We start from the raw sequence: 15,648 nt of genomic DNA on the forward strand, positions 1-15,648 counted from the left end.
GTACCCAAATGTACATGGGTAGTACACGGCTTAAGTATTTTAAGAAATACTTAGTAAGTAACCCCACTATTAAAGTTTTAAAATGCAAACACATGCAACATAGTGATACCTATTCTTTTAAAACATTGTAGCATGACTTTAAGCAGCTTTCCACTCCAGACAAGGTTAGATGTGTAGCATGACTCTATACATGGCCCACATGTGAGCATGAGCCCTCTAGGTGAGCTTGCACACCCCTTGGACTTGGCTCGTCGATGAGTTGTACTAAACACCAGAGAGGAAAAGAGCCCGCATAATATCATGACAAACATAAATGTCGTAAATCGTAAGTCGTAATATACGCGTTCATATTCATCATAATGAGAAAGTATCTCGATGCACATGACTCACAATTATGCATGAGGTCCTCGTAGCTTATGATCATGACATAATTTATGATGCAAGACAAATCTCCCCTCATAACATAACAAGTTTATGAATTCTGCATACATAATTTCAGTACACTTTTTTATACATAGCATAGCTTTCCTGACATGGTCTATAAATGTTTATGCATTATAGCATATCATGACATTACACAGCATATCATGATATAACATATCATGGCATAACATAACATATCATTCAGACATATGACATGTGCTGGATCCACGTAGTACATATCATCATACCTAATACAATTCATCCAACCAAGCCAATAATAGAGCCATTTACTTGACTAGCCTAAACCGATGTTATACAGCACATCATGATATAACATATCATGGCATAACATAACATATCATTCAGACATATGACATGTGCTGGATCCACATAGTACGTATCATTATACCTAATACAATTCATCCAACCAAGCTAATAGTAGAGCCATTTACTTAACTAGCCTAAACCGACGTTACTAAAGTCCATTAGTGCTAGCCTAATTATACTTTTTGAATCTTGCTTTCACTGTCATAAAAACGCTTTGTATCGTGCTTGGTCACTTTGTACGTGGTGTTTTTTTCGATAAAAGAATGGTAATTAAAGTAAGCAAAAAAGACTCTAATTTGGCTTTGTGGAGACATTTGAAGGGATCTTGGCCATTTATTTTCCTATAACTTTTCTTTGCTTGCTTTGGAAGATGGGCTATGTTTGAAAGTGATAAGAGTTCTACCTAAAAACACTGTGTTTTAATTAAGAACACCTCAAATTAAAGCTCTTAGATGCCAATAATATATAGAATGAATACTCGTAAGTGTTGAATCAATCTAAATGAAACGACCCAGATCCACCGTTAGTAGATATTGTTCTTTTTGGACTTTCTTTTCCCTTTCGGGCTTTCCCTTCCGGCTTTAAAACGCGTCTGCTAGTGGAAGGTTTCCACACCCTTGTAAAAGATGTTTTTGTTTTCCTCCCCAACCAATGTAGGATATCACACTTTAGGATGCCAAGCTCGTTGTGCCAACGTTTTTCATGAACACAGAGAATCAACCGGTTACAATGCACCTTAATAGACGAAAAATACAATTTTTTTAAAAATAAATAAAGAAAAGTTTTTAAATTAAAAAATTAAAAAAAAATGCAAAATAAAATGGAGATAAATGAGAGAGAAGAGATGAGATAAGGTGGGGCCCACATTAGAAGAAGGAAATGAAGTGGTGGGCCTTGACCCTCGAGTTTCACCTTGTGTCAAACAAGAGGTGAGATTATCAAAGTCTATTCCTCCCATACCTAATTAATTATTATTAATTAGTTTATTTTAAATCATGAAGCTTAAATATTTTTAAAATAAAGGCAAGGCGTACTTATAAGGCTGATGGAGGCATCACATGATACATGCTTATAATAGGTTTACATTTTAAATTTAATAGTAGAAGTTAATATAAGTTGAGTCGTATTTATATTTAATAAGTCATAGATTAATATAAAGCATTTAATTCAGGAATATTTTTCTTTCGTTATTTTTGTATTTGTTTATTTAAAGGTAATAAATAAGGTATGAATTAATGTTGCATTTATGATAAGAGTTTATTAAAGTAATTCCACATTAAATGTCAAGTTAAATGTGTAGCAGTGACTTTAGGTTAAATAAGGAAATTTAGGGTCGTTACATTTGTTTAGTAAATATGAGGTAGGACGCTAACTCTTTGATATTACCTTAGTACTCCCGCTAGTCAATCTCTCCAATACATCATTAGACGTTACTAACCTTTATATATCATCGAGTACATCCTTATACTAAGGCTAAGGCCAATCAATTCTTAACTCTCGAAAGTTTTTGCACATTCTCGTTGTAAGTCCGAGTTGTGTTCGTGTAAATTGACTGAGTAAAACTCAAAATATTCGAATAAAACCTTATACATCATCCAAGTAAGAGAGCTTACATCTGTATGTCTCTGAACAAGTCTAGACCAACTACAGACCATTCCTCCTTTAAATTGGTCTACTGTACCATCTTCTTTAATATTTGCTGCTTAAGAAAATAGCTTTGTCTAACCAAGACTTAACTCATAAGGTGCACGACCATCAAACACGTCTAGAACTCTCTTTGAATATTCGATTCATGACAATTACATAAACTTTAAGGTATTACTGAGTCCACGACATCGCTCTAATTCACACATCCTTGTCAAACTCGGAGAAAACCTTTAATCCTTACCGCTCTTGGTTCATATATTCGAGGGAACCTTTGTTTCTACAAGAATTCATGTTTTTTCATTACTATCTTGCTCAGTTCCTCATGTTCAAAATATCGCCGTGTGCGCCAACTTTTTCCTCTTAACAATCAGAGCTAATTCTCTCTTTGAAAAATGCTGAGGCATGTGAAGTCCTTGCTCGGTCGCTCATGTGTTTACGTGTCTATAGCTTGTCCTACTTTGTCCTTGAAGACACATGCTCCACACCTTGCTCAAATGTTCAACCATTGACCATTTTCCCTCCTATGGGTATGCCCTATAACTATACAAAACTCTCCTTTAGGAGTGATATTGCATATGCATACTTACATGTAGTAAAACTTAAGATAATACTTGTCTTCTCACTTGATATTCATAATAAACCTTGATTTCTTATAAAGGATCTTTAGGGGTAGTTTCGTCCTTTTCCTCTAAGTTGATATCTCAAACATGTTATGATCCGTTAATGGGATCTAACAAAATTACCCTTAAGGTCATAAATGAGTCTTATATAAAGTTTCTTATCACTTGGAGTCCTTTCGAATCTTCATACATTGCAAAATTCTTATAAGGGTATTTTAGTCATTTACCACTCAAAATCTTCGTTTAAGTCCTTAACTTATTCCAATGGCTTTGTAACTTCAAATAATTCCTTTAAACCATGAAATGAGACTCCTTATAAAATTTCATGTCGTTTAGAAGTCACTTGAGTTACAAACCAATAATGCATAATTATAGGGGCATTTTGGTCATTTTACACTTATTCTTCGTTTAGCCCCCTTAACATAATCCAATAACCACAATATTTTATGCATAATTTTATCGGGTAATATTAAACTTTATATTAAAATTTCATGAGCAACCGAACCCATTTAGTGGGTTATTTTAAAGTCCCTTAATTCTGAAGGAAATTATCTCATTTAGATACTTAACTTTTGGTTCTCGACATAATTCTCCCATAATTCATTAAATCTTACTTAACTTAGGGCTCATATAGACTTTCAACGGATTTCTACAAGTAAAACTTAAGAAAAGTCTAGTTCTCCTTCCCAACCAATGCAAGATCTCACAATCCACCCTCCTTCAAGGTCCAGCGTCCTCGCTAGCATATTGCTTGGTGTCTCGCTCTGATATCATTTGTTACAGCTTAAGCCCACCGCTAACAGATATTGTTTTCTTTTAACTTTCCCTTCTAAATTTTCCCTCAAGGTTTTTAAAACGCGTCATTTAAACATATACCCATAGGTAAGCTTTATTCATATAAGTAGAGATAGTAAAGCACCATACATATCATATCATAGTAAAATAGATCACATCTTCCCTCATTAAACCATAGGGTGAGGCTTAAAAGACAGGAGTTTCCATGAGTGCTCCCATGGTATATCCAACACCACAGCCTCGTAATACGAAAACATTTTCTGGCCATTACTTACTCCCTTTATCACCAGCCGATAAGCTTTTCCAGCCACAACTTGAGTCGCCCCGCTTACCACCTTCGTGAAAGTCACATCTTCCTTGCTTTGCATGGCATGCTCCATCACCGCAAACCTTCCAAGCTCTTGCACGTATGGGTCATTGATATCCATAATCGCCACCCAACCACCATAATGGATATCATCCGAGTCTTGGAGCCTCGCATTGTTTTGTATGGAAGCTGCTTCTATAGAACTCATTGTATCAACTTAAAATGATTTGGATCATGTAGGAGCTCAATATTTATACTTGTGATTTGAACCAAGATAAGTGTTGATAGCTTTGAATCTTGATATCATCGAATCTCTTGTGGACCTCATTCATAAAGAGAATTAATTCTACTAGCTATGAATGGAGTTCAATTAATAGGGACCAAATATCTCTTTATATTTGTTGTAATCTATTAACATATTCCCTTTGTGATGGAAACAAATATTTTTTCGAATCAGTGCGTGCAAACGTTTGTTGATAAGGTCGATTTGAGATTCTAGTTTTTTGTTTTTGATGTAAAAGGCATACATACACCCTACTATGACACGAAGAGCTCAAGTACACTGCTAACGAATATTGTTGTTTGTTAGCCTTTTATTTTGGTCTTTCCCTTAAGGTTTTTAGAACGCATTTTCACGAGAGAGGTTTCCACACTCTTATAAAGAATGCTTCATTCTCCTACCCAACTGATGTGGGATCTCACTGTTGGATGAAAGTCCTACATCGGCTAATTTAGGGAATGATCATGGGTTTATAATCAAGGAATACTATCTTCATTGGTATGAGGTCTTTTAGGGAAGTCCAGAGGGAAGCCATGAGAGCTTATGCTCAAAGAGGACAATATTGTATCATTGTGGAGAGTCGTGTTCAACTAATATGGTATTAGAGCCATGCCCTAAACTTAGCCATGCCAATAGAATCCTCAAATGTCGAACAAAGTTGAACCTCAAAGGCATAGTCAAAAAGTGACTAAAGTATACTTTGTTCGAAGACTCCAAAAGAAAAAAAAAAAGGAACTTTGTTCGAAGGGAGGTGTCCAAAGAAAGTCAGAATGATCATGAGTTTATAATCAAGAAATACTATCTCCATTGGTACGAGGTTTTTTGGAAAAGCTCAAAGCAAAGCCATGAGAGCTTATACTCAAAGTGGACAATATCATATCTCTTACCATTGTGGAGAGTCGTGTTCAACTAATACTCACAACGATTGTGATCACTGCACACCTAGATAAGAACATTATACCCAAGGCCACCGCTAGCAGATATTATTTCTTTTGGTTCGTTACGTATCGCCATCAACCATGAAGGAGAGATTTCCATACCCTTATAAGGAATATTTCGTTATCCTCCCCAACTGATGTGGGATCTCACAATCCCCCAAGCTCACCACTAGCAGATATTGTTTGTTTTGGTTCGTTATGTATCGTCACCAGCCATAAAGGAGAGTTTTCCACACCCTTATATGAAATGTTTCGATATCCTCCCCAACTAATGTGGGATCTCACAATCCACCCCCTTCGAGTCCCACCGTCCTCGCTGGCACTCATTCCCTTCTCCAATCATTGTGGAACCCCCCAATCCACCCCTTTGGAACTCAGCATTCTCGTTAGCAAATCACCCAGTGTCTTTTGTAATAGCCCAAACCCACTACGAGTATATATTGTACTTTTTTTGGCTTTTCTTTCCGAGTTTCCCCCTCAAAGTTTTAAAACGCTTTTGTTAGGGAGAGATTTCCACACCCTTAATCTCACATAAAATAGTCCCTATATTACTCAAAATTATGGCTAATTTATCATTTCCTTCCTTGAATCCTTATATTTGAGTAAATCAAAATTGGGTGAATCATAAGTCAAAGTGAAAGGAAAGAGAAAAGCACACCAAATCTAGAAACAATAGTATACATAGATACCACTTTCATTTTATTATCTCATTCATAGATCATAAAAGGAAACATAACCCAAATATTAGGCATAGATAGCCTTTATTTTAGTGCCCCATTTGTTCATAGATGTGATTCATAGAAGCAATTAGTGGATCAGTTCTTGAGTAAAGGTACAAACTCTATGAGCTTCCATGTCTTCTCCCATGGCTTATCATATACCATAGCTTCATAATTCCAAGCCATACCAACGTCGTTTCTCGCTTCAATAATAAGTCGATAATTCGTTCCAGCTACAATTTGGCTCCATCCCCTTAGCACACAAATGAATTTCAAATGTTCCCCACTTTGCTTATTGTGCTCCATTACTGCAAACCTTCCTATCTCTTCCACATATGGGGTGATTTTCTCAATCGGTTCCCATCGACCATATTCGAGATTTTTCGGATCTTGAATCAGGGCTTCATTTTGCCCAGGAGCAGCTTCGACGTATGAACTCATCGTAACGATTTGATTGATAGTTTTAAAAGACTTTGTAATGATGGTTTGCTCTCGATTGAGTAAGAATTCAGTATTTATAGCCTCAGTTCTGCCTAAAAGTTGATATCATGGAATCTAATTCGTATACTTTATAATTTATAGAATTTGATATCGTAGAATATCTGATAGATATCTGAATATAGAAAAAGTATAATTTCCTTGGTTGAATAGATAGCCTCAAATTTGATTCAATTATTTTGGACCATTGCTTTTGCATTGTCTTCGTCCTTACAAGTTACACCAATTATGTTTTCGTGAATTATTGTGTTGATTTTTTAGACAAACTAATAGAAGAGAGAAATCTCATTACGGAGAGGAACAAGAAAGTAAGGAGTTTCGAGTAGTATAAAAAAAAGCTTATAACTTTGGCTTTAAAATTGTTAAGATAAGAATTGTGAGATCCCATATCAATTGGAGACGGAAACGAAACATTATTTATAAAAGTGTGAACACATTTTAAAACTGTGAGACTGACGACAATACGTAACGAGCCAAAACGGACAATATCTGTCATTGGCGAGATTGTACTGTTACAAAGGATAACAGAGTCGTGAGACTGACAACAATACGTAATGGCCTATAGTGGACAATATCTACTAACTAGTGGCTCAAAGCGGACAATATCAATCAATAGTGGGCTTGGGCTGTTCCAAACGATATCAAAGCTGTGTGGCTCACGACAATACGTAACGGGTTAAAGTGAACAATATTTGCTAACAGTAAACTTGGCCTTGGCCTCTTACAAATGATATTAGGGTCAAACACCAGGTAATGGACTAGGGGGAATGCTAACCCTCGAAAAGGTAGATATTGAGATCCTACATCAAAGATAGATTCATACAATAAGTGTACCTCTCATTCTCGTATATTCCAATTAGAGAAAGTTGTTATAAATCAAAAGAATCTGATCGACTTTCTTTGTTGTCTAATATACAATAAAAAGAATCCTCTTTGAATATAATATCACATCGCTGTTGTAAAGGTGACACGTTTTTTTTTTTTTTTTTGTCCCCCGTTACTTATATCTTCAAACCTTACCAAATTAGTAACAATATTTTTTTTCCGACTAAAAAGTTAAATATTTGAATCTTGTACTTTCAAGGTTGAATTTTATAATAATTTATTTTTCATTCCTTTGGAATGAGTTTTTAAAGAATTATATTATGAATCATATACATGTATGGAAATACTCTTTACGTATGTGGTAGAGGCGTGAATGTGATATTACCTCATTTTCGAGGTGTAACGGCTCAAGCCCACTATTAGCAGATATTGTTCTCTTTGGACTTTCCCTTTCGGGTTTTCCCTCAAAGTTTTAAAACACATATGTTAGAGAGAGGTTTCCACACCCTTATAAAGAATGATTTGTTCTCCCCCAACTGGCCTATCTCACAATCCACCCCCTTCAAGGCCCAGTATCCTCGCTGGCACTCGTCCCCTTCTCCAATCGATGTGGGAACCCCCCAATTCACCCCCTTCGGGGCCCAGTGTCCTTGCTTGCACACAGCTTCATGCCCACCCCCCTTCTGGGCTAAGCCTCCTCGCTGGCACATCACTCGGTGTCTAGCTCTGATATCATTTGTAACGGCCCAAGCCCATCGTTCGAAGATGTTGTTCTCGTTTTAAATTTCTAGCCGATCAGTTGCATCTTACTAATGCTACTCTTTCTCAATAAAGCAAAACAAAATAGGTTGTCTTTTTCAAAAAGCTCAATAACAACACATTATGTCTTTGATATGATTGTGATATTTGGGGGACCTCATAAAATTTCTACCCATTTTGATTTGCGTTTTTTTTTTCTCACCGTTGTTGATGATTTTACTCGTTGTACTTGAGTTTTTCTTATGCAGTATAAATCAGAAGTACATCATTTGTTAATAAACTTTATTAATTTCATTCAAACCCAATTTCACGATACTACTCTTAGACAATGGAACTGAGTTCCTATCTTTGCAACTATTTTTTACTTTTTATGTTCTTGAATTTCAGAGTACGTGTGTCTGTACCCTACAGCAAAATAGTCGTTGAACGTGAGCATCGACATATCTTAAATGTAGCTAGGTCTCTTCTCTTTCAATCACATATTCTACTTAATTTTCGGGAAGAGTGCATTTTAACTGTTGTTTATCTTATAAATAGAACACCGTCACCATTGTTATCTAACAATCACCCTTGGAAGCACCTTTACAAACAACCACTTGCATTTCAAATCTTAAATTTTTTTTTTGTTGTAAATGTTATGTAACTATAGTACATCCTAAACAAAAATTTGAATCTTGGGTAACTATAGTACATACAACTGATGCTAAATTTTGTGAAGATTATTTTTTTCTTTTTCATTAGCTTCACAAACTTTGACATTAGCTCCTTCAACTCCCATTTTACCATTCCATGATTCAAAGATCCATTTTCCTCTTATTTCATCATCTCCTTCACCTTCGGTTCCTTCTCCAGGTTCACCCACTAGTTCTAATCCTATCCCACCTGATACATCAGTTCTACTCCAATGTTCTATTCGTACCAAACAATCTCTAGCTTGACATATGAGATGTTCTTCAGCCATTCATTTAACCTCTAGCTCAAGTCCTAGCACTAACACCAGGTATCCCATTCATTCTCTCGGTTTTTCTTCCACTCAATGTGCTTTTCTAGCTCTTATTACAATCCAGACAGAACCGAAAACCTATGATGAGACAGTTAGTAACCCATTATGTTAGTAGGCTATAAATGCTCAAATTACATCTTTTGAACGAAATCATACTTGGTCTCTCATTCCTCTACCACATAGCCATAAAAAATTGGTTGTCGTTGGGTATACAAGATTAAATACAACTCTGATAATTCTATTGAACATTATAAAGCTCGGCTATTACCAAATGGATACACTCAGGTTGAAGGTATTGATTACAAAGAGACATTTTCTCCTGTAGCAAAATTTACTACACTTTGTTGCTTATTCACTATTGCTACTGCTAGGACGTGTGAGGTCCTATCTTAGCAACTCACATGTTCGTGGCGTGGTCTATCTTAGCTCTACTAAATCATTCTATCCATATCTTAAGAACTAAAAGTGAGTTAATGACTCCTGTTCTTCAACATCTTGTGTTGAAAAAAATTGCAAATACTTAATTTAATGTTAATAAAAACTTTTCTACTCCCTTCCAAATGAATTGTTTTCTTCATTTAACTAGATTAATGATTTAATCAATCTTATGTGTTACTTTGTTCTCGAAGCTACACCTTCTAAACCTTGCTAAAACTTCCCACCATTGACCTCTATGGAAGGGGACTCGACAAAAGTCCTTTAAAACTACTTCGTAAACCTGGTAATTAGCTTTGCATATGAAAGACATCTAGCTACTTGATCAGTTTTAACTCTCTGTGTACTAATTCCATAAATTCAACTGAGTTCATTAAATGCAAATTAAAGTACATTTAATACATTTCCTTTTTGAAGCTAACTTTGCACATACATATAAGGGAAATTCTTTGATCGTGATACTATTTGTAACACCCCATATCTTGTCTTGGTTAGTCCTCAAACTATATCTTACTAGGAGAGGTGTTGCTTTGGCCTTGATACCATTTGTAACACCCCATGTCTTGTTTTGGTTAGTCCTCAAACCATATCGTACTAGGAAAGGTGCTCCTTTGACCTTAATACCATTTGTATACTAGGAGAGGTGCTGCTTTGACCTTAATACCATTTGTAACACACCCCATGTCTTGTCTTGGTTAGTCCTCAAACCATATCTTATCGTCCTCAGTCACATGCAAACAAAAGTTCTTTCAGCATATTTTGTCCTCAGTCACATGCATCGAGCAAAATTTCTAGAAGGTCACCCAGCATAAAATTGCTCCAAATAAAACATATTTAACCATAAAGTTTCTATGATTGAGCCACTAAGAAGGTAGATACACTTATTTAATAGTGCCATTATCGATAATAGGGAAAGATAATAAAGCACCATACATATCATTGTTTAATACATAATTAAGAAGTAATCATCCCTAATTAGTGTTTAAGGAGAGGCTTAAAGGATGTGAGGGTCCATGATTGCTCCCATGGAACATCCCACACGATAGCCTCGTAGAAATAAAGCCCATTATCGCCCTCTTTTGTTGCCCTTAGCACAAGGCGGTAGTTAACTCCAGACACAACTTGAGTCCAACCATCATCAACATGTGAGAAAATCAAGTGTTCCCCACTTTGGTTGTTGTGCTCCATCACTGCAAACCTTCCCCTCTCTTGCACTTGTGGGTCATTGATATCCTTAATGTGACTCCACCCACCACATATTATATTTTCTCGGTTTGCGACGAGGGCATCGTTTTTGGACTTAGCTGCTACAGAACTCATCGTAACTTTTGATAGATGGTTTTGAAAAGATTTCTAATCGTCGTATGCTCTCGATCATGTTGGAGCTCGAAATTTATACTTGTGATATGAACTAAGACAATACTGATAGCTTCGAATCTAATTCATAGAATCTCTTGTGGATAATACTGATAGCTTCGAATCTAATTCTTTGATATCAACAATGAATCTTAATAGAATCTCTTGTAGACCTCCTTAATGAACAAGAGCAATAATATTTCATGGCTAGTAGATAGGATAGCTATGAATCTAATTCAATAAGTTGGGGACCAATATTCCTTTATATCTTATGATTAAAACTTATATGAAAACAAACACTAAGAGATTTCACATCGGTTAAGGAAGAGAACAAAACATTCTTTATAAGAGTGTAAAAACCTCCCTTAGCAGATGCATTTTAAAAATTTTGAGGGGAAATTCGAAAGGAAAAACTCAAAAAGGACAAGATATGCTAGCGGTGGACTTGGGCTGTTTCGATGGAGTGACTCTAGTGCTCTGGATTGATCTAGACTTGAGGAGTTAGAATTGAGAAACCTAGAGACGTGAATCCATGTCAAGACTGCTAAGTCCCTCTAGAGACCTAGAAAACCATCACAATAACCCTAGAAAGACAAAGGTAGCATTCTAGGCTGATAGCAACTAGTACAATGTCTGAAGAGTTTCCACTTCCTTTTCCACTATGGTACGATATTGTTGAGTTAGGCGTGAGGTTGGTTAGAGACATGTGACTCGATGGTTTGTTAGATTATCCTATTTGGTGGATTCATCTTGTAGTTGGACGTTGATTATGCAGTAGTATGTGGTTACTTAGCACAGATGATCCATTCTGTGGGTGGGTGATGATCATGTGGGTAGCCAGTGGAGTTGGAACCTATTGAGGAGTTGGTCCCCAATCTTGGACAACTACATGGCTTGTGGGATGAGTTCGCCCGTTAAACTCTCATGGATGACGAGCAAGCTAGCACTCACCATGTTGTTCCCACTAAATACATACTTCTTTAAGGTAGCACACCTCAACTTCGGACACCTACTATCACTGTATAGGCTAAGCTAGCTACTCAAGATTGTGCACAACAAGACCAGTACACCTAGACCCTCGAATAAGTTTGTGGTCACCAGCTAGGTCTGGATGTGATGAGAGCCTGAAAATACAACTAGGTATATTTATAAACTCATCCCCTTTTTCCTTTCTTTTTTAGGTGTTTGTAGGTTGTTGGTCAAGGTAGAAGAGCGTTTGAGAGCTATGTGGTCATAAAGGGGTCGTTATGTAGCGTCAGTCCGTCTTTGTATTTGAGTCTTTTGTACATTTTTTTGTAATTGTATCCCAAACCCATTTTTTCGTTTGTAATAAATTTGAATAGTATCGTCTTACAATTGAATTTTATTATGTATTTGATTTTGGGGTTGTTGCCTTTGTTTCTATTTAAATTTTATCAAACTTTCATCTTTTATTTTATTTAACCTTTTTAGTCTCGATCTAGGTTTTGAAACCTCAAAAATTGGGTCCTTAAACGTGACCTCCTACAAATTTTTTCTAGAATGCATGTGAATGAAGACAAAACATTAAAAAATGAGCTATTCTAATATGTGGGGGAAAATCTTCCCGCTCAAAAGTAAGAAGTAACGTGATCATATTGCAGAAAATGCAGTGGAATGTCAGGGCTATTAAGTGTTTACCTTCGATCAACCCTCGGTATATAATTCTATCTCTTAAGTCAATCAAATTTGGGTGAATTAGGGTTTACCTTCAATCAAGAGGAAATAAAGAAAGGAAACACAACTCAAATATTAGGCATAGATAGCCTTTATTTTATTGATATTGCATCGTTCATAGAAGCAATTAGTGGGTCAGTCCCTGAGTAAAGGTATAAACTCTATGAGCTCCCATGTCTTCTCCCATGGCTTAACATATACAATAGCCTCATAAGTCCCAGGGAAACCAAGTCCATTACATGCTTCAATAATAAGCCGATAATTTTTTCCAGCTACAACTTGAGTCCACCCCTTTATCACACAAATGAACTTAAGATGTCCCATTGTGTTCTTATTGTTCTCCATCACAGCAAACCTTCCCAACTCTTGCACGTATGGGTCCATGATATTCACAATCGGTTCCCATTGGCCACATTCAACACCCTTTTGGTCTTGGAACACAGCTTCATTTTGTCCCGGAGCAGCCTCCACGTATGAACTCATCGTCACGTTAGATTGATACTCGTAAAAGATTTCGTAATACTCGTTGCTCTCAGTCGAGTAACAGTTCAATATTTATAGTTGTAGTTGCGCCTAGAAGTTGATATCATGGAATCATTAAATATCTTGCGGACCTTATCAATATAGAGGGCACATACGATTTCCATCGATGACTAGATAGGTTCGAATTTGAATCAATTATTTAGGACCATTGCTTTCTCATTATGTTCATTGACCAATATCTTTTAGGCAGAATTTTCTTGATTGGTACAAAAGATTTGAAAATGTACCCTTCTAATTTGTACTAATTTATTTCATAGTGAAATTTCTTTATCGTGGATGGTAGTTTTTATCTTGTATTCGAGTTTTTATTGTAAAGTTTGTGTTTATAAGAAAGTAGATAGTTGCTCGCACTTGTTACTTTTTTCAATGGATGTGAGACCCCCACCAAATCCACCCCTTTCGGGGCTAGCGTCCTTACTGGCACATCGCCTCGTGTTTACTCCCTTTGGGGAACAACCTCATCGCTGTTACATTGTTCAGTGTCTGGGTCTGATACCATTTGTAACGGTCCAGATGAGCTTTCCTTTTCAGGTTTCTTCTCAAGACTTTAACCTGCTTATGTTAGGAAAAGATTTTAACCTATAAATAAATAAATAAATAAATAAATGATAGTTAAATAAATATGAGCACCTTGTATATTCCTATAAGAAAGTTATGATAATTCAAAAGAATCTGATTGACTTTGTTTGTCGTGTAATTCCTACTTTTGAATGTGAATATACAATGAAAAGAATCCTCTTTGAATATAATATCACATCACACATCAAAATTGTAAGGCTGAGATTGTTTTGGTTGTAATGTCTTAGGCCTACATTAATTATATATTCAAAGCTTATTAATATTATACTATTTTTATTTTGGTCTTAAAAATATCATAATTTGTCACTTCTTTAAGATCTAAATTTTGAGTCTCCGGATCTTGGACCATGACGAAAAAGACAAGCGATAAAAGTAAATATAGTAAAATTTTGTGCAATTTAAAAACGAACGTCAGTAATTAAAATCAAATATAATTTCTAAACAATACAAAAAGACTCAAATTACACGACTTCACTTATGCCCTAGGTCGACCCCTCTATGATTGCGTATCTCTAGTAGCTCCCCTATCTCGAATGACAACTAGCAAGAACTTGAAAATATATGTAGAATGAGTTGAGTACAAAAAATACTCAACAAGCTGCCGACTTATAGGTTCTCATTGCATTCTCAATCAAGTAAGTTTCCACAGGTTTTCTCTAGGTTATGGGAAGTTTGAGCCTCATTTTATCGTTTTCTAAGCTTTTGGGAAATCTCAAAGTTGCAAGCTGTTTTCTTGTTTCTCACGGTGCCTATCGAGTCCTAAAAGTTGCTCACTGGTTCTAGCATCATGGATCTACTAGACAACGTATCTCATCTTTAGGTGAACCAACTTTTCTATTCTCATTCTTAGTAAGCTTCCACAGCCATAATCGATAGTGTTGGTTGAGGCACAATTTCATCATATTCATTTAGAACTATGACATCATCTCTTATAAATATCATTTGTGTAAGGTTTGTTGGCGACCCTTAACGAAGGGCCATAGTATCACATTTAATCTTGGTGTGATTGCATGTGTCTGCCAACTAATAAGTTTAGTTGTGTAGTTTCTTTTCCCTTCTATTACAGATTTATGATAGTGCAACCATGTTCGTGAGGCCCAGGGTCATTGCAACACTAACCGAACTCATCTTGAGATAATGTGAGATCCCACATCGGATGGGGAGGAGAACAAAACTTTCTTTATAAGGTTGTGGAAACCTCTCCCTAAGAGACGCATTTTAAAATCTTTAGGAGAAAACTCGAAAGGGAAAGTCCAAAGAGGACAATATGTCTACTAGCGGTGGACTAGACTTGTTACAAATAGTATCAGAGCTAGACATCGGGTGATGTACCTTCTAAGAGATTGAACCCTAAAAGAGGGTACACACGAGGCGGTGTGCTAGCAAAGATATTGGGCATCTAAGGGGCGGATAGGACATTCCAATATAAATGAATATTGTCGAATAAGATTCATAACAATTCTATCTATCTACAAAGTCATGAAAATAGTATTGTTTGTCCACAAGAGATTCTATGATGTCTTAATTACCAGAATTAGATTCATAGCTATCCTATCTACTAGCCATGAAATATTATTGCTCTTGTTCATTAAGGAGGTCTACAAGAGATTCTATTAAGATTCATTGTTGATATCAAAGAATTAGATTCGAAGCTATCAGTATTATCCACAAGAGATTCTATGAATTAGATTCGAAGCTATCAGTATTGTCTTAGTTCATATCACAAGTATAAATTTCGAGCTCCAACATGATCGAGAGCATACGACGATTAGAAATCTTTTCAAAACCATCTATCAAAAGTTACGATGAGTTTTGTAGCAGCTAAGTCCAAAAACGATGCCATCGTCGCAAACCGAGAAAATATAATATGTGGTGGGTGGAGTCACATTAAGGATATCA

The 15,648-nt window shown here is 36.1% G+C and overlaps 1 protein-coding gene and 2 pseudogenes across 1 annotated transcript; all 3 read right to left on the reverse strand.

The window, feature by feature from the left end:
• Positions 1-3,979: 3,979 nt before the first annotated feature.
• On the reverse strand, positions 3,980-4,327 carry LOC111797418 (cysteine proteinase inhibitor 8). Its single transcript, XM_023680405.2, has one exon. It carries the CDS (start codon positions 4,325-4,327, stop codon positions 3,980-3,982), a length of 348 nt encoding a protein of 115 aa, XP_023536173.2.
• A 1,674-nt stretch (positions 4,328-6,001) lies between these two features.
• On the reverse strand, positions 6,002-6,542 carry LOC147792196 (cysteine proteinase inhibitor 1 pseudogene; annotated as a pseudogene).
• Positions 6,543-12,695: 6,153 nt separating this feature from the next.
• On the reverse strand, positions 12,696-13,169 carry LOC111797424 (cysteine proteinase inhibitor A pseudogene; annotated as a pseudogene).
• Between the last annotated feature and the right edge of the window lie 2,479 nt (positions 13,170-15,648).

Source organism: Cucurbita pepo, chromosome 6 (genome assembly GCF_057944985.1).
Source record: "Cucurbita pepo subsp. pepo isolate OVF chromosome 6, ASM5794498v1, whole genome shotgun sequence".
NCBI lineage: Eukaryota > Viridiplantae > Streptophyta > Magnoliopsida > Cucurbitales > Cucurbitaceae > Cucurbita > Cucurbita pepo.

Coding starts and splice junctions, on each gene's coding strand:
- LOC111797418 (XM_023680405.2), bottom strand. CDS start 4,327: ATGAGTTCTATAGAAGCAGCTTCCATACAAAACAATGCGAGGCTCCAA.